Source organism: Hyla sarda, chromosome 7 (assembly GCF_029499605.1).
Source record: "Hyla sarda isolate aHylSar1 chromosome 7, aHylSar1.hap1, whole genome shotgun sequence".
NCBI lineage: Eukaryota > Metazoa > Chordata > Amphibia > Anura > Hylidae > Hyla > Hyla sarda.
This window is the reverse complement of record NC_079195.1, coordinates 3769811-3797544: the sequence shown is the minus strand read 5'-3', so window position 1 is coordinate 3797544 and position 27734 is coordinate 3769811. Positions and strand designations below refer to the sequence as shown.

General features: G+C 47.0%; 1 protein-coding gene across 1 annotated transcript in view; it reads right to left on the bottom strand.

Moving 5' to 3' along the window:
• Positions 1-15486: 15486 nt before the first annotated feature.
• The window catches only part of LOC130281757 (uncharacterized), a 49779-nt gene continuing 37531 nt past the window's right edge, over positions 15487-27734 (bottom strand). The window contains exons 15-18 of the mRNA XM_056529346.1: positions 27481-27549; positions 20794-20841; positions 19741-19980; positions 15487-15632 (exon numbers count right to left, since the gene is read on the bottom strand). Of these exons, the coding sequence (XP_056385321.1) occupies positions 19774-19980; positions 20794-20841; positions 27481-27549 (324 nt within the window). The 3' untranslated portion in view covers positions 15487-15632; positions 19741-19773. The remainder of the gene's footprint in view (positions 15633-19740; positions 19981-20793; positions 20842-27480; positions 27550-27734) is intronic.

Sequence of the window (27734 nt, the reverse complement as noted above, 5' to 3'; positions counted from 1 at the left end):
GGACCATGTGAAGCTGGCTCCCACTCGATCTGGCTATTGTCATGCTCTAACAATGGTGGATCATTATTCCAAGTGGGTGGTCATGGTCCCCGTCAAGGATCTTACCACCAAGACTGCTGCACAACTCTTCCATCTGCATTGGATCCAACCGTTGGGGTGTCCCGAATCCGCCCTCACGGATCGGGGAACCGCCTTTGAAGACCAGTTATTCCAGGAACTTTGCCGGTTGCGTGATTGCAAGAAGTTCCGGACAACGGCCTACCATCCCCAAGGGAATGGACTCTGGGAGAGGATCAATCAAGTGTTCATCCAGATGCTCAGAGCAGCCTCTGTCTCGAAGCACGAAGAGTGGCCTCAGCTGCTGCCAGAACTCCTGGAAATCTACAACAACACTGTCCACTGCTCTATGGGGTATACGCCCTTTCTCTTGATGATGGGCCGACACGGCCAATTGCCAAAGGATCGAACCTTTGGCCTACTGGCACCTTTCAACAATTCTCCTCCGGCTTCCCAAGGTCGGGTGTCAGAGCATTGACGAAGATTTGAGGAAGCCAAGGACATTGTTGAGAAGAAAATGGGTGAAGTTCATGAACGCCAGCAGAAAGACTATAATCGACATGCTTCGGCTCAGCCCTTGCAGCTTGGAGATAAAGTGTGGCTCAGAAAATTTCCTAGAACCCATAAGTTGGACTCCCTGTGGGAAACGGAGCCATACACCATCACTGCAGTTCCTTACCCTGAAATGGACGTATATGAGATACAAAAAGATGGGTTCGAGCCTCAGGTGGTTCACCGGAATAGGATAAAAGTGTGCCGGAAATACGATATGCTTGGCCCCTCTCCTCCTACTCCTCCTGCTATTTCTACTCCACCTCCGACAAGGCCTGTGAGAGAGTATGTGCCGGGAGAAGGAATTCATCCCACTATGGACGTTCCTTTGTTCCCATCTCAGCAGCCTACCATGTATTGGGGCATACCGTTCCCAGCTCCATCCAGTCAGCCGACACTGGTCGCACCAACCAGTCAGTTGCCAGTAGCTGTTGCCCCATGTCAACCACCATTGGTCGCTACCCCCAACCTCAGTCCTGCTCCAGTGACCGCTCCGGACATTGAAGCCACTACTTCATCTGTCTTAAGAGAACCCCTCAGTTCTACCGAAGAAGTTGCTCCTGTTTCCAGCCCTCCAGCTGGTCCCTCGGGGACTGAAGTTCTTGAAGCATCCTCAAGTGAAGGAACTCCTGATGACTCGGAGGTGGTGTTGCGGCGGTTTCAAAGGACTACACAGGGCAAATTACCCATCAGGTACCAGGACTCACATTTAGTACCTGCACACATAGTACCTTTAATAACCCACTTCTATGCTCTGCCAATCACTTTTCAGTACCCTAGATTACTCACTTAATGTACTACCTCAAAATTTCTCTAGAACATAAATCAAAATAAATATCTCACTTCAGAAAACACTTAAGGAATTGTAGTAGCATATTTATACCCAATTCCTGCCACTGTTAGGTACACTTCTTCTCTTCTTTATTCATTGTGTGTGTGAGATGCTCTGCCTGGCCAGTAGGTGCTCTTGCTAATACAAAAATAAACACGTAATTCTAGGAATAACCTGGATAGGTTGTTTTGATAGTGCTCTAGGGGTTAGTAGCATGTAGTCGATAGACCCTAGCAGCCACCCTTACTGTGACCTAGCTTCCGGCTAGTCAGTATACCCTTTGTGTACTAACTAACAGGTAACTTATTGTTGGCGTATACAATGTGTGAGATAATACAAATGTCTAGTCAGCTTGAAGCTAACTGTATAGAGAGCTGTACTAATGTCTAGTTAGCCTTATGTATAGAAGTATGTGCTAATGTTCAGTTTAGCCTCATCAAAATGTATAGAGAGCTAATAAAAATTTCTTAGGCAGCTATCTAATTGTCTAAAGAGACCTAATTGTCTAGTAAGCCTCAAAATGTATTATAAGTTTTATAGAGTTGTATAGGAAGCTAGAAACTAAGGGATAGATAGCTTCTTTAAATGTCTAGATAGCTTCTTCAAATGTCTAGATAGCATTCAAATGTCTAGATAGTATTCAATTGTCTAGATGGCATTCAAATGTCTAGATAGCATCAAAGTGTGTTTAGTCTACCTAGGATGTGTAGCAAATGTTCAGATCATCCTGTTCTATAGCATCCTGTTCTAGTCCTAGTCTCAGGGGACAGACGTTGAGGCCGACTTATGTTTAGTAAGGGGGTTTGTGGTGTCCCAGTACCGCATTCTATATGGTACCTATTTAAGTATGGGTCCCCATAGCCAGAGTCCCTAGGACGTAGGGATCCCTGTCATTCAGTCTACCCCTAGTCGCCTCTATTCTAGTGTATAAATCACTACGGTAATCAAAGATTAATAAAAATAGAATAACATATGTAAAGAAATGGTTAATTACTTGTTTCCATAGCGTTGCAGGACCTGCGGGTCATGTGACTAGGTGAACTCTATGTTATTGAGCTTAATGACCCTTGGAGGCCCTGTGACATAAGCAATCCCATTACACCATGTAATGGTGAATGGCAGATGTTCGGACCAATCAGATTCGCCACTCCCTCTGCCCATATAAGGGAGCGGCGGCCATCTTCTCGCTCACGTTCCTGGGCAAGCAAGCAAGACCTGCGCAGCAATTATCGCAGTGAGTTAGACCTGAGCCTTGCGGCGACGGCTGAACAATTTAATTATAGAGTGTATCAATTCCCAAACACTCTGCAGCATCACCGGACCTAATAACTCCCCTAAATCTGGACGGATCTGCAAATCTCTCCCTAAATTCAGAGACTGTATATTAGCTCAAGGTCCGCTACAACTGCCAGTCACTAAGCAACCTAAGGACTGTTTGTATGAGACTGTTGTTGTGCCGTGGATATTGCAAGCACTTCAGTAAAAAGTTGTTCTAGTTCAATCTCTTTGTGGACCTTCAGTCATTTCATGCACCTATCGTTACTGGGAAGGGCGGCGATAGGCCGGAACATTGATTCAGCATACCAGCCCTCAGACTGGCGTCACGAACTCTAGGGTTAACATTAACCCCTTATATACCTATACCATACCACCACTACCATACACCCCCCCCCCCAAGGACTACCACAGATCCTAACAAGTTGTCCACCATACTGGACTGGCCTCGACCTTCCGGCTTAAGAGCTATTCAACGCTTTCTCGGCATTGCCAAATATTATCGGCAATTTATTCCTCATTACTCTACCTTGGTAGCACCCATTGTCTCTCTCACCAAGAAGACTTCTAATCCCAAGGTCTGGACTCCTGAGGCTGAAGAGGCTTTCAAACAGTTTAAGTCTGCCTTCGCTTCGGCTCCGCTTTTGTGTAGACCCGACCCAGGCAAGCCTTTTCTTTTGGAGGTGGATGCTTCTTCAGTCGGAGCTGGTGCTGTCCTAATGCAAAAGTCTTCTAAGGGAAGAATTCTTACCTGTGATGTTTTCTCTAAAACCTTCTCTCATGCTGAGAAAAATGATACTATTGGAGATCGCAAACTTTTGGCTATAAAACTTGGCTTTGGAAGAATGGCATCATCTCTTGGAGGGTTCTGTACATTCAGTTACTATTTATTCTGACCACAAGAACCTGCTCTATCTTCAGACAGCCCATCGACTCAGCCCACGGCAGGCCCGATGGTCTCTGTTCTTCTCTAGATTTGACGTCTACATTCACTTCCGTCCAGCAGAGAAGAATCTATGAGCTGACACGCTTTCCAGATTTTCTGATGTACATGACCAGGAATCTCTTCCTCAGTATATATTTCCTCCTGAGCATCTCATTTCTGTAGCACCAGCAACACCTGCCTCCTGGATAGACTTACGTATCTCCCCCTTTATTGAGTCTTGAAGGGGGGTAATTCCTCTTTCTTGGCCGGTCATTTCGGAATTCGTAAGTCCTTGCAGCTCATCTCCAGACAGTATTGGTGGCCTAGTTTAAAACAGGATGTAGTTGATTTTGTCCGTTCCTGCTTGGTTTGTGCCCGGGACAAGACTCCTCAGTCCAGATCTGCATGTCTTCTACAGCCTTTGCCAGTCCCATAACTCCCCTGGACCGATATTGCTATGGACTTCATTACTGACCTTCCGTATTCCTGTGGCAATACAGTCATGCCTTTAAATTTACAGTGTATTCGGTCGGCACTTGGATCGGTGCGGGTGCCAGGGATAGGAGGTCCAATGAGAGTACAAAAGAATCCCGGCACACCAATCTTAGATGCAAATAGTTTTTCTTTTTATTAAGGCATAAATTAACGCAGCACGCATTCCGGCCTGTACAGCCTTTTTCAACTGCATAACAACATAATGAACAGTGGTGCTATTTAAAGGCGCCAAATGTTTCAAATACACGTCATAGCATTAATCAACAAATCCCCAGACAGAAAGTGAACACCTCCCCTGTGGCGTCATACTCCCGCGTGGAGCAACAGAACATAAATAAACAATACGTTTTCATGAATGAGAGCATAGTAAAGAGGAGGTGCTTCAGGTTGGGCATTGTAGCTAGAGAAACAGCGAGAGAAACAAATCAATTAGTATGTATATACAATGTAATCAGTACAAAAGACTTGACAGTTCATACTCGCGATTAAGGCCGCGAGGTTCCAATGTATCGAGCTTATATATCCAATAAGCTTCTTTGCGGGCAAGTAGTTTTTTGATATCACCACCTCGTCGTGGTGGAATCACCTCGTCAATAACTTGAAACTGCAGTTGAGAGATATTATGGCTCTGTTTGTGAAAATGATTAGGGATTGGAAAAAGAAGATTTTTACAACGGATTGTAGATTTATGTCTGTTGATGCGGTCTCCCACACGCTGGGTGGTCTCCCCAACGTATAGGAGGCCGCACGGGCATTTTATCAGGTATATGACATTTTTTGATTGACAGGTAAAAAATGTATTGATCGGGAACGTTTTGACGGAATGGGGGTGAGTAATTTTATTGGACCACATCACGTTGGAACACTGTGCACAATTCAAACAGGGGTATGTACCTGTCTTCTGAGTACAGAGAAAAGATTGTCTGCTTTTTTTAGTTTTGCTACCCATGTCCGCCCGTACCACCTTATCTTTAATGCTCGGGGCTCTCTTGTTACAGATGAGGGGGGGATTGTTAAATTCTTCCACCCTGGGATAGGATTTCTTCAGGATGTCCCAGTGCTGTCTTTTTCCATAGCTACAACGCCCAACCTGAAGCACCTCCCCTTTACTATGCTCTCATTCATGAAAACGTATTGTTTATTTATGTTCTGTTGCTCCACGTGGGAGTAGGACGCCACAGGGGAGGTGTTCACTTTCTGTCTGGGGATTTGTTGATTAATGCTATGACGTGCATTTGAAACATTTGGTGCCTTTAAATAGCGCCAGCGCCACTGTTCATTATGTTGTTATGCAGTTGAAAAAGGCTGTACAGGCCGGAACAAGTGCTGCGTTAATTTATGCCTTAATAAAAAGAAAAACTATTTGCATCTAAGATTGGTGTGCCGGGATTCTTTTGTACTCTCATGCCTTTAAATTTAAGTTGGATTTTTCCTCAGCCTACCACCCTCAATCCAATGGACAGGTTGAGAGGGTGAATCAGGTCTTAGGAGATTTTCTTTTTCATTTCACTTCTGCTCGTCAAGACGACTGGGCTGATTTACTTCCTTGGGCAGAGTTCTCGTACAATCATAAGGATTCTGAATCCACTGGAACTTCGCCATTTTTTGTGGTTTATGGACTTCATCCTCGTCCACCTCTCCCCTTATCTTCTTCCTCCGGAGTTCCTGCAGTTGATGAACAAGTGCAGAATATTTCCACCATCTGGCAGAAGACGTTGCTCTCTTTTGCATGCCAAATCTCGTATGAAGTTTCAAGCGGACAAGAAAAGACGTTCTCCTCCCTAGTTCTCTCCTGGTGACAAAGTTTGGTTGTCAACCATATATATCCGCTTCAAAGTGCCCACTTATAAACTGGGTACTCGCTATCTGGGTCCTTATAAAATCAAGAAACGTCAAAATCCTGTGGCCTATTCTCTCCATCTGCTGTCCTCTCTCCGGATCCTGAATTACTTCCACGTCTCCCTCTTGAAACTTGTCATTCACAACCGCTTTTCTAAAAAAAAAAAAAAAAAAAGCATCTCACCTACTCCCATCTATGCTTTTTGGATTGGATTGGGAAGCAATCGGTCCGGAGGAGAGGTCTTGGGAGCCGCAGGACAACATCTTGAACCATAAAGTCATTCTAAAATGTTTGTCCTCGGAAAAGAGGGGGAGACCAAAAGTACTGTCACAGTGAGCGCTCCGGTCCAGCGCTCACTGCCCCATTCCCCCAGCCGAACCCTGATTTGCATTGCGGGACGCGCCGGCATGCGAATTGCAACCCGCTTCTTACCTGCTCCTGCCCGACTTGCAGGCCTCTGCCTCCTAGGGCGCGCGTGCCGGCTTCTCTGGATTTAAAGGGACAGCGCACCGGTGATTGGTGCCTGGTCCTTCCCTTGTGTTATTTAAGGCCGCTCCTCCCCCTCTTCCCTGCCGAATCTTCAGTGCCCATTGCCTGAGATTAAGCATACTTTTGTATGTTTGCCTTGCCCGTGTCCTAGACCCTTCCGCTATGTTTTTGAATACGCACCATTGCCACCTGCCTAGATCTTTCTGCTAAGTCAGACTACGCTTTTGCCTCATCCTTTTGTACCTCGCCTCACGCAGCTACCAGTGTGATCAAATCGTTTCGGGGGTAGCGACCTGGGTGTCACCTGCAAGCCCATGCAGCGGACTCTGGTGAAGACCAGTGGCACCTTAGACTCGGCATCGTGTCATCAGCCACACAGGTCAGTGGATCCACATCCAGCTCTGTTACAAATTGAAGAAAAAATAGCATTTTGTAAATTTTGGAGGCTGCTCTACGCAGTACATTTTTCGAAGCAGTCAACGGCTGTCCGGGCATGCTGGGAGTTGTAGTTTTGCAACATCTGAAGGTCCGTAGGTTGGAGACCACTGCACTAGCTCATTAGTTCCCTATACCATTAAAGAAGGGAGGGCTCAATATTCGTGAATATGCACATATAATTTCGCATATGCGCAAAAAAAATGAATATAATGAATATGCAAATTTCGCGAATATATGATGAATATTCGTCCATATATGCGCAAAATATCGTGAATTTGAATATGGCCACTGCCGCTCATCACTTATCATAACCTCTGACTCCTGGACTACAAACTTACTATAGTGGGGGCAGGACAACTTAAGCTGTCTGCTGCAGTAAAAGTTCCCTGAGAATTCCTACCATCCCGTGCGCTGTCAGACTGCCAGCTACCTATATTACCTGGATTCTGATAAAGAGCCTAATTCTTACTGTTGGGACATCATAATAGTAGTGAAATAGTATTACTGTCGGGATTTGAACCTGTGACCAGCCACATCCCAGGCAGTAGCCCTGCTTACTAGGCTACCGTCTTCTCTGGACGTTCCTTCCTGAAACCTATCATGTAACCTTAGTTTTGACAAGCCTTGCTCATCACCCTTGATTCCCCACACCTGGTACTTCACTATACAAGTCCAGCCCCTTGCACTCTAGCTTGCTGATTATTGAGCTCCTGAGCCTTGATCAAGCTTCTCCGCATCTACTGCTCTTGCTACTACTGAAGTCCACTGCTGACCAGGAATTGCCTACCGACTACTCTTCTGCTTTGTCCCTACTTACTGAACTGCTACCACCGTTGCCATCTAGATTTTCTGACCACACTTACTGCTGCCTGCCCTGACCCACCGCCTGCCTACTGACTACGCCTCTGCCAGACTTCCTGCACTTACTACCTGCCTGTGGTCCTTGCCACTGGGCTCCACTCCTACCTCCAGCCAGTGGTCCTCTGACTCAGGTGAGCCTGTAGGATTGTTACAGAATAATCAGCCACATTATGGAGTCCGCAATGGCCTCTCTGCGTAAGCAGGTCTCCGAACTTCAAGAATTTGGCACTACATATCAGGAGAAATTTTCCCAGCTCCAAGGCGTAGTCCAAAGCCAACAGAGGGAGATTATTGAACTACAGAGGCAACTCCTGGACGTCTGCGGTGCATCCGCAGACACCCGCATGCCACTCCCATCAAGATTCAGCGGCGACAGACGCCAGTATCGGGGGTTTCTAAACCAATGCCGCATCTATTTTCAAATGTACCCGGCCCCCTTCACCACCGAGAAAAAGAAGGTGCTATTTGTGGTCAATCTCCTGACGGATGAAGCATTAGCATGGGCATCACCATACGTAGAGACTAACAGTCACCTCCTGGACAACCTTAACAACTTCATCACCGCCATGAGCCAAGTCTTCGATGACCCCAACCGCTGTGCGACAGCCGAGGCGCGACTACATGGTCTGCGGCAAGGGAGTCGCTCCGTCGCCGAATACACCGCCGAGTTTCGCCGTTGGGTCACGGACACCACCTGGAACCCAGCAGCACAGAGAAGCCAATTCCGGCGAGGCCTGTCCGGATTAATTAAGGACGAACTCGCCAGAGTTGAGGCCCCGGACGATCTGGATGACTTCATTCAGTTATGCATCCGGATAGATCAAAGACTCTCCGAGAGGAAAAAAGAAAGACTCTGGTCCTCGGACCACAGACCCACTTACTCCTTCTCTTCCACCGCCCAGCGCGACCCCCAGTCAGTAACTGAACCTATGCAGGTCGACGCTCTACGTAGGTCTCTATCCACAGCTTAGAAGGGGAGAAGGTTGGCCGAAAACCTCTGCCTCTACTGTGGGGAGCCAGGTCATTTTGCCATCAAATGTCCTCATAAGATCCGAAAGACTATTGCCGTCACGGAGCTAAAGGAGCAACTACAGACTCCAACTCCGCCTGCAGCCCCCAAAAATAACAACACGACTGCTCATGGATCCCACTTCATCGTCCCCATCCTCATCGACATTGAGGGGCGACAAATTCCCTGTTCAGCGATGTTAGACTCCGGGGCGGGAGGCAACTTCATGGATTTAACCTTCGCCCGCGAAAAGAACATTCCACTGACAATCAAGACAGCTCCCGTTGACCTGGAAACCGTTGAGGGATCCCCACTCTCCTCGGGGCCGGCCACTCACGAGACCACCGAACTACAACTCCTCATAGAACCAGATCCCCGAAGTTCCCAGTGATCTTGGGCATGCCATGGTTGGCCACCCACAACCCCTCTGTGGACTGGGAAACCCGCTGCATACAATTCCCGTCCGAGTTCTGCTCGCTAAATTGCTCCCACAAACCCATACTTCCACCCGAAGACACCAACATCTCAAAACTATCGGTCAAGGATCTGCTACCCCCTCAATACCGCGAATTCCAGGATGTCTGCGAAAAGAAAAACGCAGACAAGCTGCCACCACACCGACCCTACGACTGCCCTATAGAACTGTTGTTCGGGGCCGAAATACCCTTTTGCAGTATCTACTCCCTCTCAGAGCCTGAACTCAAGGCTCTGAAAGAGTACCTCGATGAGGATCTGAGGAAGGGGTTCATCCGGCCCTCCAACTCCCCTGCCGGATGCCCCTTTTTCTTCGTAGAGAAAAAAGACTCCTCCCTGCGTCCCTGCATAGACTACAGAAAGCTTAACGACATAACCGTAAAAAACCGGTACCCGCTCCCACTCATTTCAGAACTCCTTGAGAGACTCCGGGCAGCGAAGATCTTAACTAAACTCGACCTTCGAGGGGCCTACAATCTCGTCCGAATCCGCCCTGGGGACGAATGGAAGACAGCTTTCCGGACACGCTATGGTCATTTCGAGTACCTGGTCATGCCTTTCGGACTCTGCAATGCTCCCGCCACATTCCAGCACTTCATTAACGACGTCCTCAGGGACATGCTGGATCTGTTTGTAGTCGTTTACCTGGACGACATATTGATCTTCTCTGAAGACCTCGAGCAGCACCGAGAACACGTCTGCAGGGTACTGCAGAGACTCCGACAGAACTCTCTCTACATCAAGCTAGAGAAATGCGAGTTTGAGCGAACCACCACTCAGTTCCTCGGATACATCATCTCCCCAGAGGACATAAGTATGGACCCTGGGAAGGTCCAAGCTGTGATGAACTGGCCCGTTCCGAAAAACGAGAAGGAGATACAAAGATTCATTGGCTTCGCCAACTTCTATCGGAAGTTTATCCGGAACTTCTTCAAGGTCATAGCACCAATCACCCAACTCACCAAGAAGGCAGTCCCCTTCTCCTGGACACCTGAGGCCCAGGAGGCCTTCACCAAGCTGAAACTCCTCTTCACTTCTGCCCCAATCCTAATCCACCCGAACCCCGAGCTCCCATTTACAGTCGAAGTGGATGCATCAGACTCTGCGGTGGGGGCAGTTTTGTCACAACGGACAGGGGAGAGGATGCTATTACACCCGTGTGCATTTTTCTCCCGCCAGATGTCCCCCTCCGAGAAGAACTATGACATCGGGAACAAAGAACTACTGGCGATCAAGGATGCCTTCTCCGAGTGGAGACACCTGCTGGAGGGAGCCACCAACCCCATAATCGTACTAACTGACCACAAGAACCTCGAGTTCATCCGCAGCGCTAAGAGACTCTCAGCCAGACAGGCCAGATGGAGCCTATTCTTTTCCCGCTTCAACTTTCTCATCACCTATCGCCCCGGATCAAAAAACGGCAAGGCTGACGCCCTCTCCAGAATGTTTTCCGAGCCCTCACAGAGTAACAAGGGCCAAGATAACATCTTACCCGAGAGAAGGGTCGTAGGGGGCCACCTATTCTAAAGAACTCCTGGGCACAATCAAAGAAGGATATGAAAATGACCCCTTCCTTGCCCACCCCACAGGGAATATCAGCCTTACGTTTAAGAACGGCCATTGGTTTCATCAGGACCTACAACTATATGTACCAGAAATCGCACGGCTCAAAGTGCTCAAACTCAACCATGACTCCAAGCTGGCCGGCCATTTTGGCACAAGAAAGACCCAGGAGCTTCTCTCCCGCCCCTTCTGGTGGCCAACATACAAGGAGGACATCAACAGGTACATCTCATCGTGCGCCGTCTGTGCCCGCAATAAGACTCCTCGTTCCTCTCCCGTGGGTCTGTTACAACCCCTCCCTATTCCCTCTCGCCCCTGGGGCTCGATCTCTATGGACTTTGTGGTAGACCTTCCTCCTTCAAAAGGGATGAACACCATCCTGGTCGTGGTCGACCGTCTCACCAAGATGGCCCATTTCATCCCCTACAAAGGCATACCCACCGCCAAACAGACGGCCGATCTAATTCTCAGAGAGGTCTTCAGGCTGCATGGGATCCCGGACGAAGTGGTCTCCGACCGAGGCGTACAATTTGCCTCAAAGTTCTGGAAGAACTTCTGCCTGGCGCTCGGGGTTAAAGTAAACCTGTCCTCCTCTTTCCACCCTCAGTCAAACGGGTAGACTGAGAGAACTAATCAGACCCTAGAGCAGTACCTACGCTGTTTCAGCTCCCACCTGCAGGATGACTGGCTTGACCATTTCTCCACGGCCGAGTTCGCCTACAACAATGCTGAGCACAGCTCAACCAAGCACAGCCCCTTCTTTGCTAACACAGGCTCGCACCCGGTATTCATTTCCCACATGCCCGTCGCCTCCACCCTCCCAGCAGTGGCCGAACGCCTAACAACCCTAAAGGAGGCACAAAAGAACATTATAGACAACCTCCAGCTCGCCCAGACAGATGTCGTAAACCCACCCCGGGTTTCCATGTGGGAGACAAGGTGTGGCTGTCCACCAGGAACCTCATATTGAAGGTCCCCTACAAAAAGTTGGCCCAAAGATACATGGGTCCGTTCCGGATCACCGCACAAATAAACGAGGTCACGTTCCGGATTGACCTTCCATTAGGGTGCACCCTGTCTTCCATTGCTCACTCCTCAAGCCATACGTGGAGAACACCTTCACAGGCCGCCACTCGCCCCCTCCACCACCCGTGAGGGTACAGGGTGAAGAAGAATACGTGGTCGCAAAGATCCTCAATTCCAGGATTCACCGGGGAAGACTACAATACCTAATTGGGTGGGAGGGTTACCCTCCCGAGGATAACTCCTGGGAGCCAGAAGAAAATGTCCACGCCTCCAGACTGGTAAAAGAGTTCCACCAACAGCACCCCGGTAAGCCTGCCCCTGTGGTGCCCGGAGGTCACCTTGGAAGGGGGGGGGGGGGTGTTGGGATTTGAACCTGTGATCAGCCACATCCCAGGCAGTAGCCCTGCTTACTAGGCTACCATCTTCTCTGGACATTCCTTCCTGAAACCTATCATGTAACCTTAGTTTTGACAAGCCTTGCTCATCACCCTTGATTCCCCACACCTGGTACTTCACTATACAAGTCCAGCCCCTTGCACTCTAGCTTGCTGATTATTGAGCGCCTGAGCTTTGATCAAGCGTCTCCTCATCTACTGCTCTTGCTACTACTGAAGTCCACTGCTGACCAGGAATTGCCTACCGACTACTCTTCTGCTTTGTCCCTACTTACTGAACTGCTACCACCGTTGCCATCTAGATTTTCTGACCACGCTTACTGCTGCCTGCCCTGACCCACCGCCTGCCTACTGACTACGCCTCTGCCAGACTTCCTGCACTTACTACCTGCCTGTGGTCCTTGCCACTGGGCTCCACTCCTACCTCCAGCCAGCGGTCCTCTGACTCAGGTGAGTCTGTAGGATTATTACAATTTCCTTCCTCCATATTCCTCTATGCGTCATCTCTGAGTGTACTTATTGCCTGGGCTCTGCTGCCACCTAGTGGTGAAATAGTATTTCCTTCCTCTATGCGTCATCTCTGAGTGTACTTATTGCATGTGCTCTGCTGCCACCTAGTGGTGAAATAGAAAACTGCTCTGCATTCTGTTTAACATCTTCAGAACATTGCCCTGCAGAACTGTGCTTTCTGCAATTCAAGGATATTGAAGCGATTTACACACACACACACACACACACACACACACACACACACACACATAAATATATATATATATATAGTGAATTCCGGATGACATCCGTTAACTCATAATAATATTTTCAGAGCTCATGCAGATTCTACGTTTCACTCTGTAATTTTTCTCTCCCAGTTTTGGACTTAACTAAATAGTTTTCCCTCTCCTGAGCTTCTCATGGGAAGACAAACCAAAAAGAAGCAAAAGAATCCATCACCTCAGCAAAGGTTGTTTCGCTCTAGATCTACGTCCATCTCCCATACGAACTGTCCTGATATACACTTACAAGGCGGTGCTACCCCACAAGTTCACAGTGCCCCTTCACTAACGAGCTGTCGCTCTTTGAGGCTATATAACAGATTCAACCTTATCAGAAACAACCCGGATACCATTCCAGCTATGACTAAACCTCATAAAAAATTAGACATGGCGGTTTGCTCGGAAGATATCTCCCAATGGGAGAGAGAGAGCCTGAAGGAAAATGTAACGACTACAAACTCCCCGTCATCGCTACAGAAAGTCACCTTAAAGGGGTACTCTGGCGCTTAAACATCTTATCCCCTATCCAAAGAATAGGGGATAAGATACCTAATCGCGGGGGTCCCGCCGCTGGGGACCCCCGTGATCTTGCACGCTGCACCCCGTTTAAAATCAGTATCTGGAGCGTGTTCGCTCCGGGTCTGATTACTGTCGATCATGGGGCCGGAGTGTTGTGACAGCTGTCATGCCCCCTCCCATAGGCCTGCATTGAGGGGGGCGGAGCGTGACATCACAGGGGGAGGAGCCTTGACATCACAACGCTCCGGCCCCATGATCGACAGTAATCAGACCCGGAGCGAACACGCTCCAGGTACTGATTTTAAACGGGGTGCAGCATGCAAGATCACGGGGGTCCCCAGTGGTGGGACCCCCGCGATCAGGTATCTTATCTCCTATCCTTTGGATAGGGGATAGGATGTCTAAGCGCCGGAGAACCCCTTTAAACTATGATAATGACACCTTCGATACATATTACTCTGCCCAAATGCTGATAGCAGAACCGAAAGAACAGAGGATATCTACTCGCTCTCACTCTGGCAGTTATATATTCAGGGGTACAGTGTGCGGCAGTCTTATATTCAGGGGTACAGTGTGTGGCAGTAAAATATTCAGGGGCACAGTGTGTGTCAGTTATATATTCGGGGGCACAGTGTGTGGCAGTTATATATTCGGGGGCACAGTGTGTGGCAGTTGGGGAATGATTATGATTTATTATTAGAGTAATAATAATGTTCTATAACAGGCAGCGCCTATTTCTTGCATGGCACTCCGGCCGCTAGGTGTGAACCAGGTCTTGGTGTTTTGCTCGAACCTTTACCGGATGGCAGACCTGAATAAGCGGACCCCTACTAAAAGTAGAGTACCCCTGCTCTAGATCCAGGATCTAGGCTTCCAAATGAGCAACTCGCAGACACCTCACACCGCAGTATGCACCCTCGAACCGCTGTTGTAACATTAAGCAAGATGTACGCCTGACCGCACTGCCAAACATGGAGGACATCTTGGCAATGGGGATAACGCAAATAACAGGCAAAAACACAGAAAATAATTTATCTACACAAGTGGCTTTTCTCTAAACTCCCTGGATATAAAGTCCCTTAATCTTAAGTCCCCATTCTGTATTCAGACACTTCTTAGTATGAGGACAGGCACTCGCAGGCTCACTCACACTCGCTTCCTTTGTCTGCTAATAAAGTTATCCCATAAGCCTCTTCTCCCTTACAGTATCGGCCTGGAAGTGATTGCAATGATCCACTCGTTTTGTACTTCAATTTGTAATGCAAATGTTAACCCTTCCACTCCTGTAATACCTCCAGAGTATGTTTTATTGGCAGTGTAATATACAAAAGAACAGTTTTACAAGTTAAAGGGGTACTCCGGCCCTGAGACATCTCATCCCCTATCTAAAGGATAGGGGATAAGATGTCTCACCGCGGTGGTCCCGCCGCTGGGGACCCCCGCAATCTTGTATTCGCCACCCACCGGTTTGAGCTGCATGCCGTGGTGATGTTATCCCCTTTCCTTTAACTCACAATATCCCAAACAAACATTTAGGCTTTTGGAACAGGAATTTCTCATCCACACAACAACATCACATTTTTGTAGTTGGGACACCGATACCAGACCCTGCATCACTACCAGGGGCCCCTCTATTACCTGAACACTGCCCCACCAGTTTGTGATCTGGGAATAACCACTACCTCCATTTGTGCAGCCCCAATACCACTGTACTGGCCAATGAGGGACTTGTGAAACCCTGGAGCCTTGAGCTGGGACTTTAATAATACAGGGCCCCAAAGATGGAGCAGAAGGTGTCCCCATATAGTGATGATGTTACAGACAATCACCGGCCACTATAGTCTTATGGGTTTATTGAGGGGCCCCGAGAATCATTCCTGTGGGGGCCCAAGGTTCCTCAGTCTGACACTAAGTCCAGCTCTATGACACAACACACATGGACAGGAGATATAGATTGGGAAATTATTTATTGATCAGAAGAAAAAAGATTTATAAGAAACAGATTTGTTGATCATCAAGAAAATCTAAATATGAATTTATGGTTTTATGTTTTTTTTTGTCTTTTTTATTGCGCACTTTCTACTCTTCTACTATTTATGTCCGATAACCCTAGAAATAAAGAGAAGAGATCAGTAAGTGATGAAGTGGACATGAACATTTCCCATAATACACACAGATCCCACAATAAACTGCAAGGAGACAAATTCATTGCTTCTTTCTTTCTTCTGGATTCTCCGATCCTCATACAAGTTCATACTCAGTGCAGAGGCCGGGAACAATGTGTCTGATCGGCTTCTAAGAGACTATGGCCCACATTTATCATTGTAGGTGTAAGTGAAGCATTTATCATTGTAGGTGTAAGTGGAGCATTTATCATTGTAGGTGTAAGTGAAGCATTTATCATTGTAGGTGTAAGTGAAGCATTTATCATTGTAGTGTAAGTGAAGCATTTATCATTGTAGGTGTAAGTGAAGCATTTATCATTGTAGGTGTAAGTGAAGCATTTATCATTGTAGGTGTAAGTGAAGCATTTATCATTGTAGGTGTAAGTGAAGCATTTATCATTGTAGGTGTAAGTGAAGTATTTATCATTGTAGGTGTAAACGAAGCATTTTTCTACCCCTTTTTTATGTGCTGTAATGTGTAGGATCACTAAATTTATTAAATGTTCACAGAGCATTTGATACATTTTGTGCAGGTCACATTTTCTCAAATTTCTCTCTTCACATACACTAAAAAGCTACGCCAGGTCTGGGATGGTGTAGTTTTAGAGACTTTTCAGTGGCTTTGCACCTTTTTTTCACCTTTTTACAAAAAAGGCACAGTTTATAAATCCCTTCTATATCATGTATATGGCCAAAATCAGTGGATTGCAACTCAAAATAAGCAGAAATGTGTAAACAAAAAGGTGCAAATAAACCCTGCTTGCTCCTCTTGGTGCCTTTTGTAGACACAAAAAACAGTCTAAAGACAATGATAAATGTCCCAAAAGATTTCTATGTAAGGACAGAAACAGAAGTTGTAGAGATGTTGGTATCACAGTGGTCATGTGACCCAGTATTATACACTTATATTTGTGAGCTCAGTTACCATTTGCATTTTGCCATAAATATAGATGTAAGTTCACCATGGTGCGACCTCTGACCCCTGAACATCTGGGATGGGCTCACTTACCTAAGCTTCTGTTATATTTGGATACGATCGTAGATATAAGATATTATTGGCACCAAAGGTAAAACAGACATATAAAGGGATAAAGCTTTATTTATAGGACTATGGACAATATATTCCCTACAGACCTGGGGGATCTTTATTTATCCCTCCTATATCCATAAAGGAATAATACTAAATGTAGGAAATAAAAATCCCCATAATTCCTCCCTGTGACAAGGAGAAGATATATATATTTGTGGTCAGGACTTATTACTGCACGTAGTGTTACCTGTAACCTGCCACCAGGGAAACCTGAAAGAAACATGATTAATATCACTGTAACTAACATCTACCTGCCCCTAGAACAGCGGTTGTGGTGTGCCTGAAAGCAGCGCAGAGGGTCCGCCTTAAGAGGGCAAAAAGACAACACCATATAGGGTAATTTGAGTAATGTTTATAATAGTGAAACGCATCTGCCATCTCCCTCGAGGGATCTGGGACATAAGTTGTGTACGTGTCAGTGCACCATCTGCCCAACTTCTGTATCACATGTGTTGGCACTACGTGCCTGGAGGCCGCTGACGCAGCTCCTATCCGGAATGAGTGTCCTGAATATTTCCTAAACAGGATTGTGACCTAATGTACGAAGCAATGTGCGGACATGTGATATGAATAAAGAGGTGGTTAGAGCCCCCGCACCGAAAGGCAACAGTGGCGGCTCCTAAGGCTTGTCGCGGAGTTTGCCAGTTGCGATAACACCACCACCGGGCACCACTTGTTGCCTGAAGTGAAGAACCTGACCACAGCCCCCACCGGAAAGTTATGGTGACAGAAAGTGAAATCTCAAACCAAGAACCCTGCCACCTTAAGTGAGCTTTCTGTAAGCGTGCCGTACCCCGCCTGGCACACGAGAATTCTCCCGGTCGGAGAAAACCCTAGTACGCTAGGTACACTACCGACTTCAGTATCAGGCTGCTCTCGAACCGAACGGATTACCGTCCAACACGTCAGACAATGACCTAACAGTTCACCGCTGATAGGCCTCCTGAGAGCCAAAATACTGGAGCTACGGGCCAAGACCCCTCTGAGCGCAGCCTTGACAGCCTGAGACGAAATAAACGAAAGCCTGTCCGGGAGAGATGAAGAAATGAAGTGCTGGATACCTGAAAGATGAGATTTGATGGTACTATGAGACAAGTGCAGAGAAGAGTGGCAGAACCCGATGAAAGATAGAATGACATTAGTGTAAAGGAAAAAGGACTATTGTGTTGAGTCAGATAAGAAAGTGTTGTATGCCGCGTGATATGCCTTCAGTGCAAGTTTAACGTATGCGAAGTCCACTGGCACAGAGGTATGTGCGGTGTAACTACTGGTGATTGTAGCGTACCAGCTATGACTATCTGTACAGTATGAAAGCTACGAACGTATGTGTAGTGTACCCCGTCTGCAACCATGAGCGTATGAACAGTGCGAGCTATGTGTATGGTAAAACAGTACGAAGCTAGATACGACAACAGTTATGAGCTTGTGTTCTGGATAGCGACCCGCGTATGTATGAAAAGACGGCACGCGTGAGTGCAATATGACCAAGACAAGCACACGAACAGTGCCCAATGCCTGAGTGTCTAACACTGTCTGTACACATTGCATATAACACAACGAGCGTATGAACAGTGCGAACTATGTGTATGGTACGACAGTATGAAGCTAGATACGACAACAGTTATGAGCATATGTTCTGGATAGCAACCCGCGTATGTATGGAAAGGACGACACATGAGTGCAATATGACCACGACAAGCACACGAACAGTGCTCAAGGTCTGAGTGTCTAACACTGTCTGTACACATTGCATATAGCACAACAAGCGTATGAACAGTGCGAACTATGTGTATGGTAAGACAGTGTGAAGCTAGATACGACAACAGTTATAAGCATGTGTTCTGGATAGTGACCCGCGTATGTATGGAAAGGACGACACATGAGTGCAATATGACCACGACAAGCACACGAACAGTGCTCAAGGTCTGAGTGTCTAACACTGTCTGTATACATTGCATATAGCACAACGGGCGCATGAAATACACACAACAGAAACTGTACCTGCTGCCTAAGAACACTATGAGTGCCAGTACTGTATGCAGCACTAACTGTGGCTCCTGCATGTGACACTTATGAGTGTATGTACTGTAAACAAAACACTAACTGTACCTGCTGTATTTAATACAAGCATTGTGTCCTGTAGGCATGATCGGTGTCTGCTTGCCCATCGTACTTGTAGTTTAGACAGGCCCAGCGTATCCTCGTGCCTGTAGATGTTACAGGTCTTTGTGTAATCATCTCGCCTGTAACAAGACAATCCAACTCAAACCTCGTACCTGTAGACGTGACATGTCTTTGAATAACGCTGTGAACGTGATGGACGCTCGTGTGATGTTGCCTGAATGGACTAAACAAATTAATGCTGACCACAAACTGCAACGTACGCACCGTGGAATGCTACAAACGTATGCGCAGTGCTAGCTTAAACGTATGCAAAGTATACTGGCACCGAGGAATATTCAGTGTAACTATTAATGATTGTAGAGAACGGAGTGTGGCGGGGAGGACCAGTCAGACCCCCGGGGGACCCGGAGCGTGGGTGGGAGCATAGTAAAGACTGGAGGCCGGATAAACCAGGTTACTGTGGGAAGTCTGCACGCTGGACAACTGCCTTCCTCAAACGTCACGTTTGCCAACCCAGCATTCGCCCCGAGGGAGGGGTCAGTGGTGATTAAATATACTAAGCCCCTCCCACAAATGCAGCCTGATAGGCTTTTTACATATATATATATATATATATATATATATATATATATATATATATATATATATATATGTGTTATATGAGAAGTTCTCCTGGATCTAACACAATGTATATGGATGAGCTCAGCTCCTCCTGCTCTATAACCTGAGCCCTGCAGACTGGACTGGATTATTACTGGGACAGGTTCCCTTTATGGGCGACATTTTATCTGACTGAGGATGACTGGGATGTGTAATGATGGGTTTTATCTCTGCTTACCGTGTGTGGGGGATGGTCGGGGGACATCTTCTATTATCGACCAAGAAGACCTCCATCATCTCCATCTCCTCCAAGAACTTCACCAAGAAGACCTCCATCATCTCCATCTCCTCCAAGAACTTCACCAAGACCACCAAGAAGACCTCCATCATCTCCATCTCCTCCATGAAGAACCTCACCAACAGGTCCATTTCCTCCTCCAACATCAAGTAAAGGCTTTTCACCTAATACGACCTCGGTCTGAAGAGAAATCAGAGACATTATGGAAGATCTGGAGGAATAAACATTTCTTCACAAACACAAGAAGAAGATAAAAGAGGAAATTCCAGAGTTTGTTCCACGACTGAACTTTTACCTGATGAATCTGAATTACTGACAATTTCTACAGGAAAATCTCAGATCAGGAGATCAGACATATTACTACATACGGCCAATATTCCTCTTATTATAGGAGATAATAACCCATCCAGAGCAGGTCACGTGTTATATCTACAGGTCACATGATATATCTATATACAGGTCACATGTTATATCTACAGGTCACATGATATATCCACAGGTTACCTGTTATATCTACAGGTCACATGATATATATCTACAGGTCACATGATATATCTATATACAGGTCACATGATATATCTATATACAGGTCACATGATATATATCTATATGATATATATATATACAGGTCACACACATGATATATATATATACAGGTCACACACATGATATATATATACAGGTCACACACGTGATCTAGGATCGGGCCGTACCCCTATATAACAGACTGCTCTCTCCGCTCTAATGTTCTCCTGGATCTGTCAGGTGATCACATTTATATCTATAGGGAAATAATCATCTGTCTGAGGTGTCGGCTGCAGATTATCAGAACAGAGAGAGATTCCGGATTTATTCCTTTCCTGGATGATCCGGGGTTAATCTGTAATAAATCTATTAGTGATGTTATGGGACGGCAAATAAATCATTGTAGAGATCAGCCCTGAAATGTGCGGAGATCTATACGGTGTCCTAGAATATATATTCATCACTTACCACATCACATACAACATCGCTTACTAATCCTTCTTTTGCGGTGATTTCCTATAATAAAATAATGGGATAATTAGGTCACATGATCTATTCCTCAGCCCCATGTAATATCCTATAAGGAGATTGATCAGAAGTTATTATCCTTATTGTGGTTTCCTATATGCAGTTATTGGGAATCTTACAGATATTTACTCTACAATATTCCTCCAGAATAAGTTATATGTTACAGAAATATCGGCACACAGGTGGATTATGGGAGATTAACCCATTGGTGTTGGCTGGGAATGAAAATCTTCTCAGCACAAGTAGAAGGATCAGTAAGACGAGACCTGATGAGACACATTGTAAGTCTGAGCTCCGACCACCAGGACCCTTGGAGATCCAGTACTAGATTTAACTGCACTGTAATCCCTTATAACAGGGGTTCCCAACCTTTTTCAGCTTGGGGAACCCTTCGGGAAAAAAAATTCTGTGGGGTACCCCTACCGAATTTGACGGAAAAAAACAACGAAAAACAAAGAGGGGGGGAGGGTATACAGTTGCAATGCACAACATCAATTTATCTGTTGGATATGTAGATTACCGTGCTGCTTTATACAGCAACTCACAAGTGACGTCTAAAATCAGCATTGTTCCCTTCTTTCCTCCGGGTCATCATGACGATTTCTTCCAGCCACAATTCTTCACTGTTAAACCTGCAAAATAAACCTATTAGGCTCCACAATTTTCCTGCATCAGCCTCCAGATTTCCCTTTTACAAGTGAAGAGGAATACAGGGGCGTATAGGTGTAAAGGGGTAACAGAGGAGTGTAGAGGAGTGTACATGGGTGACAGAGGGGTATAGAGGAGTGTACATGGGTGACAGAGGGGTGTAGAGGAGTGTACATGGGTGACAGAGGGGTGTAGAGGAGTGTACATGGATGACAGAGGGGTATAAAGGAGGGTACATGGGTGACAGAGGGGTGTAGAGGAGTGTACATGGGTAACAGAGGAGTGTAGAGGAGTGTACATGGGTGACAGAGGGGTGTAGAGGAGTGTACATGGGTGACAGAGGGGTATTGAGGAGCGTACATGGGTGACAGAGGGGTGTTGAGGAGTGTACATGGGTGACAGAGAGGTGTAGAGGAGTGTACATGGATGACAGAGGGGTGTAGAGGAGTGTACATGGGTAACAGAGGGGTGTAGAGGAGTGTACATGGGTAACAGAGGGGTGTAGAGGAGTGTACATGGGTAACAGAGGGGTGTAGAGGAGTGTACATGGGTAACAGAGGGGTGTAGATGAGTGTACATGGGTGACAGAGGGGTGTTGAGGAGTGTACATGGGTAACAGAGGGATGTACATGGGTGACAGGGGTGTAGAGGAGTGTACATGGGTGACAGAGGGGTGTAGAGGAGTGTACATGGGTGACAGAGGGGTGTAGAGGAGTGTACATGGGTAACAGAGGGGTGTAGAGGAGTGTACATGGGTGACAGAGGGGTGTAGAGGAGTGTACATGGGTGACAGAGGGGTGTAGAGGAGTGTACATGGGTGACAGAGGGGTGTAGAGGAGTGTACATGGGTGACAGAGGGGTGTAGAGGAGTGTACATGGGGGACAGAGGGGTGTAGAGGAGTGTACATGGGTGACAGAGGAGTGTAGAGGAGTGTACATGGGTGACAGAGGAGTGTAGAGGAGTGTACATGGGTAACAGAGGGGTGTAGAGGAGTGTACATGGGTGACAGAGGAGTGTACATGGGTGACAGAGGAGTGTACATGGGTAACAGAGGAGTGTAGAGGAGTGTACATGGGTGACAGAGGAGTGTACATGGGTAACAGAGGGGTGTGGAGGAGTGTACATGGGTGACAGGGGTGTAGAGGAGTGTACATGGGTGACAGAGGGGTGTAGAGGAGTGTACATGGGTAACAGAGGGGTGTAGAGGAGTGTACATGGGTGACAGGGGTGTAGAGGAGTGTACATGGGTGACAGAGGGGTGTAGAGGAGTGTACATGGGGGACAGAGGGGTGTAGAGGAGTGTACATGGGTGACAGAGGAGTGTAGAGGAGTGTACATGGGTGACAGAGGAGTGTAGAGGAGTGTACATGGGTAACAGAGGGGTGTAGAGGAGTGTACATGGGTGACAGAGGAGTGTACATGGGTGACAGAGGAGTGTACATGGGTAACAGAGGAGTGTAGAGGAGTGTACATGGGTGACAGAGGAGTGTACATGGGTAACAGAGGGGTGTGGAGGAGTGTACATGGGTGACAGGGGTGTAGAGGAGTGTACATGGGTGACAGAGGGGTGTAGAGGAGTGTACATGGGTAACAGAGGGGTGTAGAGGAGTGTACATGGGTGACAGGGGTGTAGAGGAGTGTACATGGGTGACAGAGGGGTGTAGAGGAGTGTACATGGGTAACAGAGGGGTATAGAGGAGTGTACATGGGTGACAGAGGGGTGTAGAGGAGTGTACATGGGTGACAGGGGTGTAGAGGAGTGTACATGGGTGACAGAGGGGTGTAGAGGAGTGTACATGGGTGACAGAGGGGTGTAGAGGAGTGTACATGGGTAACAGAGGGGTGTAGAGGAGTGTACATGGGTGACAGAGGGGTGTAGAGGAGTGTACATGGGTGACAGAGGGGTGTAGAGGAGTGTACATGGGTGACAGAGGGGTGTAGAGGAGTGTACATGGGTGACAGAGGGGTGTAGAGGAGTGTACATGGGGGACAGAGGGGTGTAGAGGAGTGTACATGGGTGACAGAGGAGTGTAGAGGAGTGTACATGGGTGACAGAGGAGTGTAGAGGAGTGTACATGGGTAACAGAGGGGTGTAGAGGAGTGTACATGGGTGACAGAGGAGTGTACATGGGTGACAGAGGTGTGTAGAGGAGTGTACATGGGTGACAGAGGAGTGTACATGGGTAACAGAGGAGTGTAGAGGAGTGTACATGGGTGACAGAGGAGTGTACATGGGTAACAGAGGGGTGTAGAGGAGTGTACATGGGTAACAGAGGGGTGTAGAGGAGTGTACATGGGTGACAGAGGGGTGTAGAGGAGTGTACATGGGTAACAGAGGGGTATAGAGGAGTGTACATGGGTAACAGAGGGGTGTAGAGGAGTGTACATGGGTGACAGAGGAGTGTACATGGGTGACAGAGGTGTGTAGAGGAGTGTACATGGGTGACAGAGGAGTGTACATGGGTAACAGAGGAGTGTAGAGGAGTGTACATGGGTGACAGAGGGGTGTAGAGGAGTGTACATGGGTAACAGAGGGGTGTAGAGGAGTGTACATGGGTGACAGAGGGGTATAGAGGAGTGTACATGGGTAACAGAGGGGTATAGAGGAGTGTACATGGGTGACAGAGGGGTGTAGAGGAGTGTACATGGGTGACAGAGGGGTGTTGAGGAGTGTACATGGGTAACAGAGGGGTGTACATGGATGACAGAGGGGTGTAGAGGAGTGTACATGGGTGACAGAGGGGTGTAGAGGAGTGTACATGGGTGACAGAGGGGTGTAGAGGAGTGTACATTGGTGACAGGGGGTGTAGGGGGTGACAGAGGGATGGACAGAAATGACAAAAAGGTAACAGAGGGGTGGACTGGGGTGACAAAGGGACAGAGGGGTGGTGAACATGGGTGACGGGCGGACAAGGTGGACATGGATGACAGGAAAGTGGACAAGGGTGAAAGGGGGTAACAGAGGGGTGACAAAGGGGGTGGACAGGGGTGACAGAGGGAAGAGGGTACATAACCTTAATTAGGCTGAGCTGTTTTTCAATGTCCTTCTGCAGGGGGCGGGGAAGATGCTCCTGGGGCCGGGAGGATGGTCCTGAGGCCGGAATGATGGTGCGGCGCACCATCTCCATTACATATATCGCCTCCCCGGTCTGTGCGCCTGTGACTTCGCAGGGGGATGCTGTGTGCGCACGTACTCGCAATGCGCACGCAAGCTTCCCTTCCCCCCCCCCCCTGCGCCACTGTGATTCACAGACGCGCAGGTCGGGTGGGAGATTTAAAATAATAAATAAATAAATTGACGGAGTGTCGCGGTACCCCGGGCAGGGCCTGACGGTTGGGAATCACTGCCTTATACCATCTGCAGAGCCTGTGTAGGGCCGGTGTCTACTGCTATATGGTCACCGTATGATGATATCATCAGTTACATTGGTGTTTGTAGTAGATATATGTGTCATGGTGTGGAGGGATTATTTGTCCTCTCTATAGTGATATGATCTGAAGTGCAGTACGGTATTATCCTGAGATTTGCTGTTATATACACATTAGTATTTATGATGGGGCCAATTTCCTTGGGGCCAGGCTGATGTACCCATGGGTGCAGGATTTATGATGAATATCTGGGGCGGTGTACTGGATGGCGGTGTATCTAAGCCTTTCATTATCTACAACAGTATTTATATCTATACTGTCTGCGATATATTATATTAGTGTTGGGGCTCGTGCCCCTGATCTCTATAGACCCTTTAGGACAAGGGCCACACAGGAGATGAGATCCCAGCAGTAATGTAAGATTTAGTCGCCTTTCTGGGGCCATTTCAGCCTTTAGTTCTGTATTTCACCAAGATCAGGAAATCTACTAATCTGCATATAACTATAAAGTCTTGTCTGCTTTACAGTCCTGGAGAATTTCTCTACTTCCCCCTCTGCCACATGGACTAATCACTGACCCTACAGATAAACAATATATAAACTACCTACCGCCCTTACTGAGCACCAGACAATCCCCCTACAGCTTAATAGGATATATACCATCCCCCATCCCACAGACCCCCCCCCCCCCCAGTAGAAAATAAACCTACCTCCTCTCCCCAGCACACTGCAAGGAATGTATAACAATATATACTATAATATACCACAATATTATACTGAGTCCTGTATCAGCAAGAAGAACAGGATTTATCACCCCCAGGGGGCGCTGCAATGTAACTGCATTATGTCCAGAGCATCCAGTGCCAGGCAGCTGCTACCAAGGCAAAGAACATCATGGGAGACATAGATGACAAGAACATAGTTTTTCTTTTATACATTCTGGGTCCAAGACCAGAGGAAAGAACTGGTGCAATGAAGGGTAAAAAGGGCAAGTGTGGATTCCAAGACAAGTTATCTAATATTGGGTTATTCAGTATTAGTGTTGAGCGGCATAGGCCATATTCGAATTCGCGATATTTTGCTAATATATGGACGAATGTTCGTCATATATTCGCTAAATTCGCATATTCGTAATATTCGCGCTATATTTTCGCATATGCGAAACTTCGCGTATGCGAAAATGTGCATATGCTACAATTAGCATAAACGAAAATTCGCATGTGCGAAAATTAGCATATGTGAAAATTTGCATAAACAAAAATTTGCATATGCGAAAATTCGTACGCCAGTCTCACACAGTAGTATTAGAGCCTTCTTTACACCACAGAAGCTGGAAGCAGAGAGGGTGTGATTTGTACTGTGAAAAAAATAATAATAATATTCGTAATTACGAATATATAGTGCTATATTCGCGAATAAAATTGGCATTGTGAATATTCGCGAGCAACACTATTCAGTATGAGATGAAAAGACGTCTTTGGGGCTGGCCGTGAGAGCTCTTTGGCTCATGTCCCCGCTGCCGGCGGGGCTGGGATTGGCATCGCGGGACGCACCTGCATGCGAATCCCAGCCCGTTACTCACCTCCCTCATCTTCCGTCTCTCCGTGTCCTCACAGCCCCGGTTCGTGTGCCCCTGCCTCCTAGGGCCCGCGCGTGCCGGAGCTCTCACACTTAAAGGGCCAGTGCTCATTTTATCAAATGTCTACACCTGCACCCTGGTCCTTAAATATCAGCACCTCCCTTGCTCCCCTGCCGAATCTTTGGTTGTCTGTGTCTCTGTTACTGTGTACCTGTTCCTTGCTACCTTCCTAGCCTGCACCTGTGTTCCTACCCTGACCTACTGCCAGTCTCCTGCCAATCTCCTTCTGTGCCAGGCCACCTCCCAGCTACCTGTGTGGATGAGTTGTGCCAGGGTTAGCGACCTGGGTGCCGCCTGACAGTAGTAAGACCATCCTGCTTTGCAGCGGGCTCTGGTGAAAACCAGCGACACCTTAGACTCCGCTCCCTGGCGCGGCTCACGTCCTCATCCACTCAGGCCCAGAGGATCCACCACCTGCCGTGTCCATAACAAAGAGCAATGACACTATGGAACTCTATAAAACCTGTTGTGATGGCCGATTCATTGTTCAAGTCCTGAGACCTATAACATCACAGGATATGGTCAGTAGATTTCTGTAGATTGGACAATTATCCGGGGGTTTGTTCTCTTTGTATTTTTGGAGTCAGGTTGGATTTATCCTTAGTTTTGGGGCAGTTGACGTCTTCTTCGTTGGGTTTTATCCTTTCTCTGAGAATTATAGGATGGACTTGATTGTCCTCTCTCTCTTTTCTATAAATTATGTAATAAATACATTAGATTGTTTGGTGTAAATCTACTTCATAAGCAATAAAAGTCCTGTTACCTATGGGCTCACAGCTGACTGACCTACAGAGACAAATTCCCTTCACATATACGAGCCCGGAGCAAACGTTTTTGGGTTTCTGATATGTTGCAGTATATATAGTGTATGTTTGACGTTGGATCTTACCCAGATCTGTGTTATAAGAATCTGATCTCTATTGTTCTATTAGAACGACAATAACATTGGAAAATTACAAAAATGATTTACCTTAATAGCGTCAAGAATTTTGTCTAGTGTAGGCTTTAGGTCATCACCAATGTCTCTGAACATATTTTTCTGTAATACACGCAATATTATTTGTTAGTTGTAAGTTAAATAAACTAATCTCCCAATATCATTATCAGCAGATAGAGGAGAAGGATTTCTTAGATTGTTTTCTATAGAATCAGTTATCACAATCTATTGATCTTCTGTATAGAACCTTAGTTAGTGGTATATAGGAGATGTATGAGGAGATATCA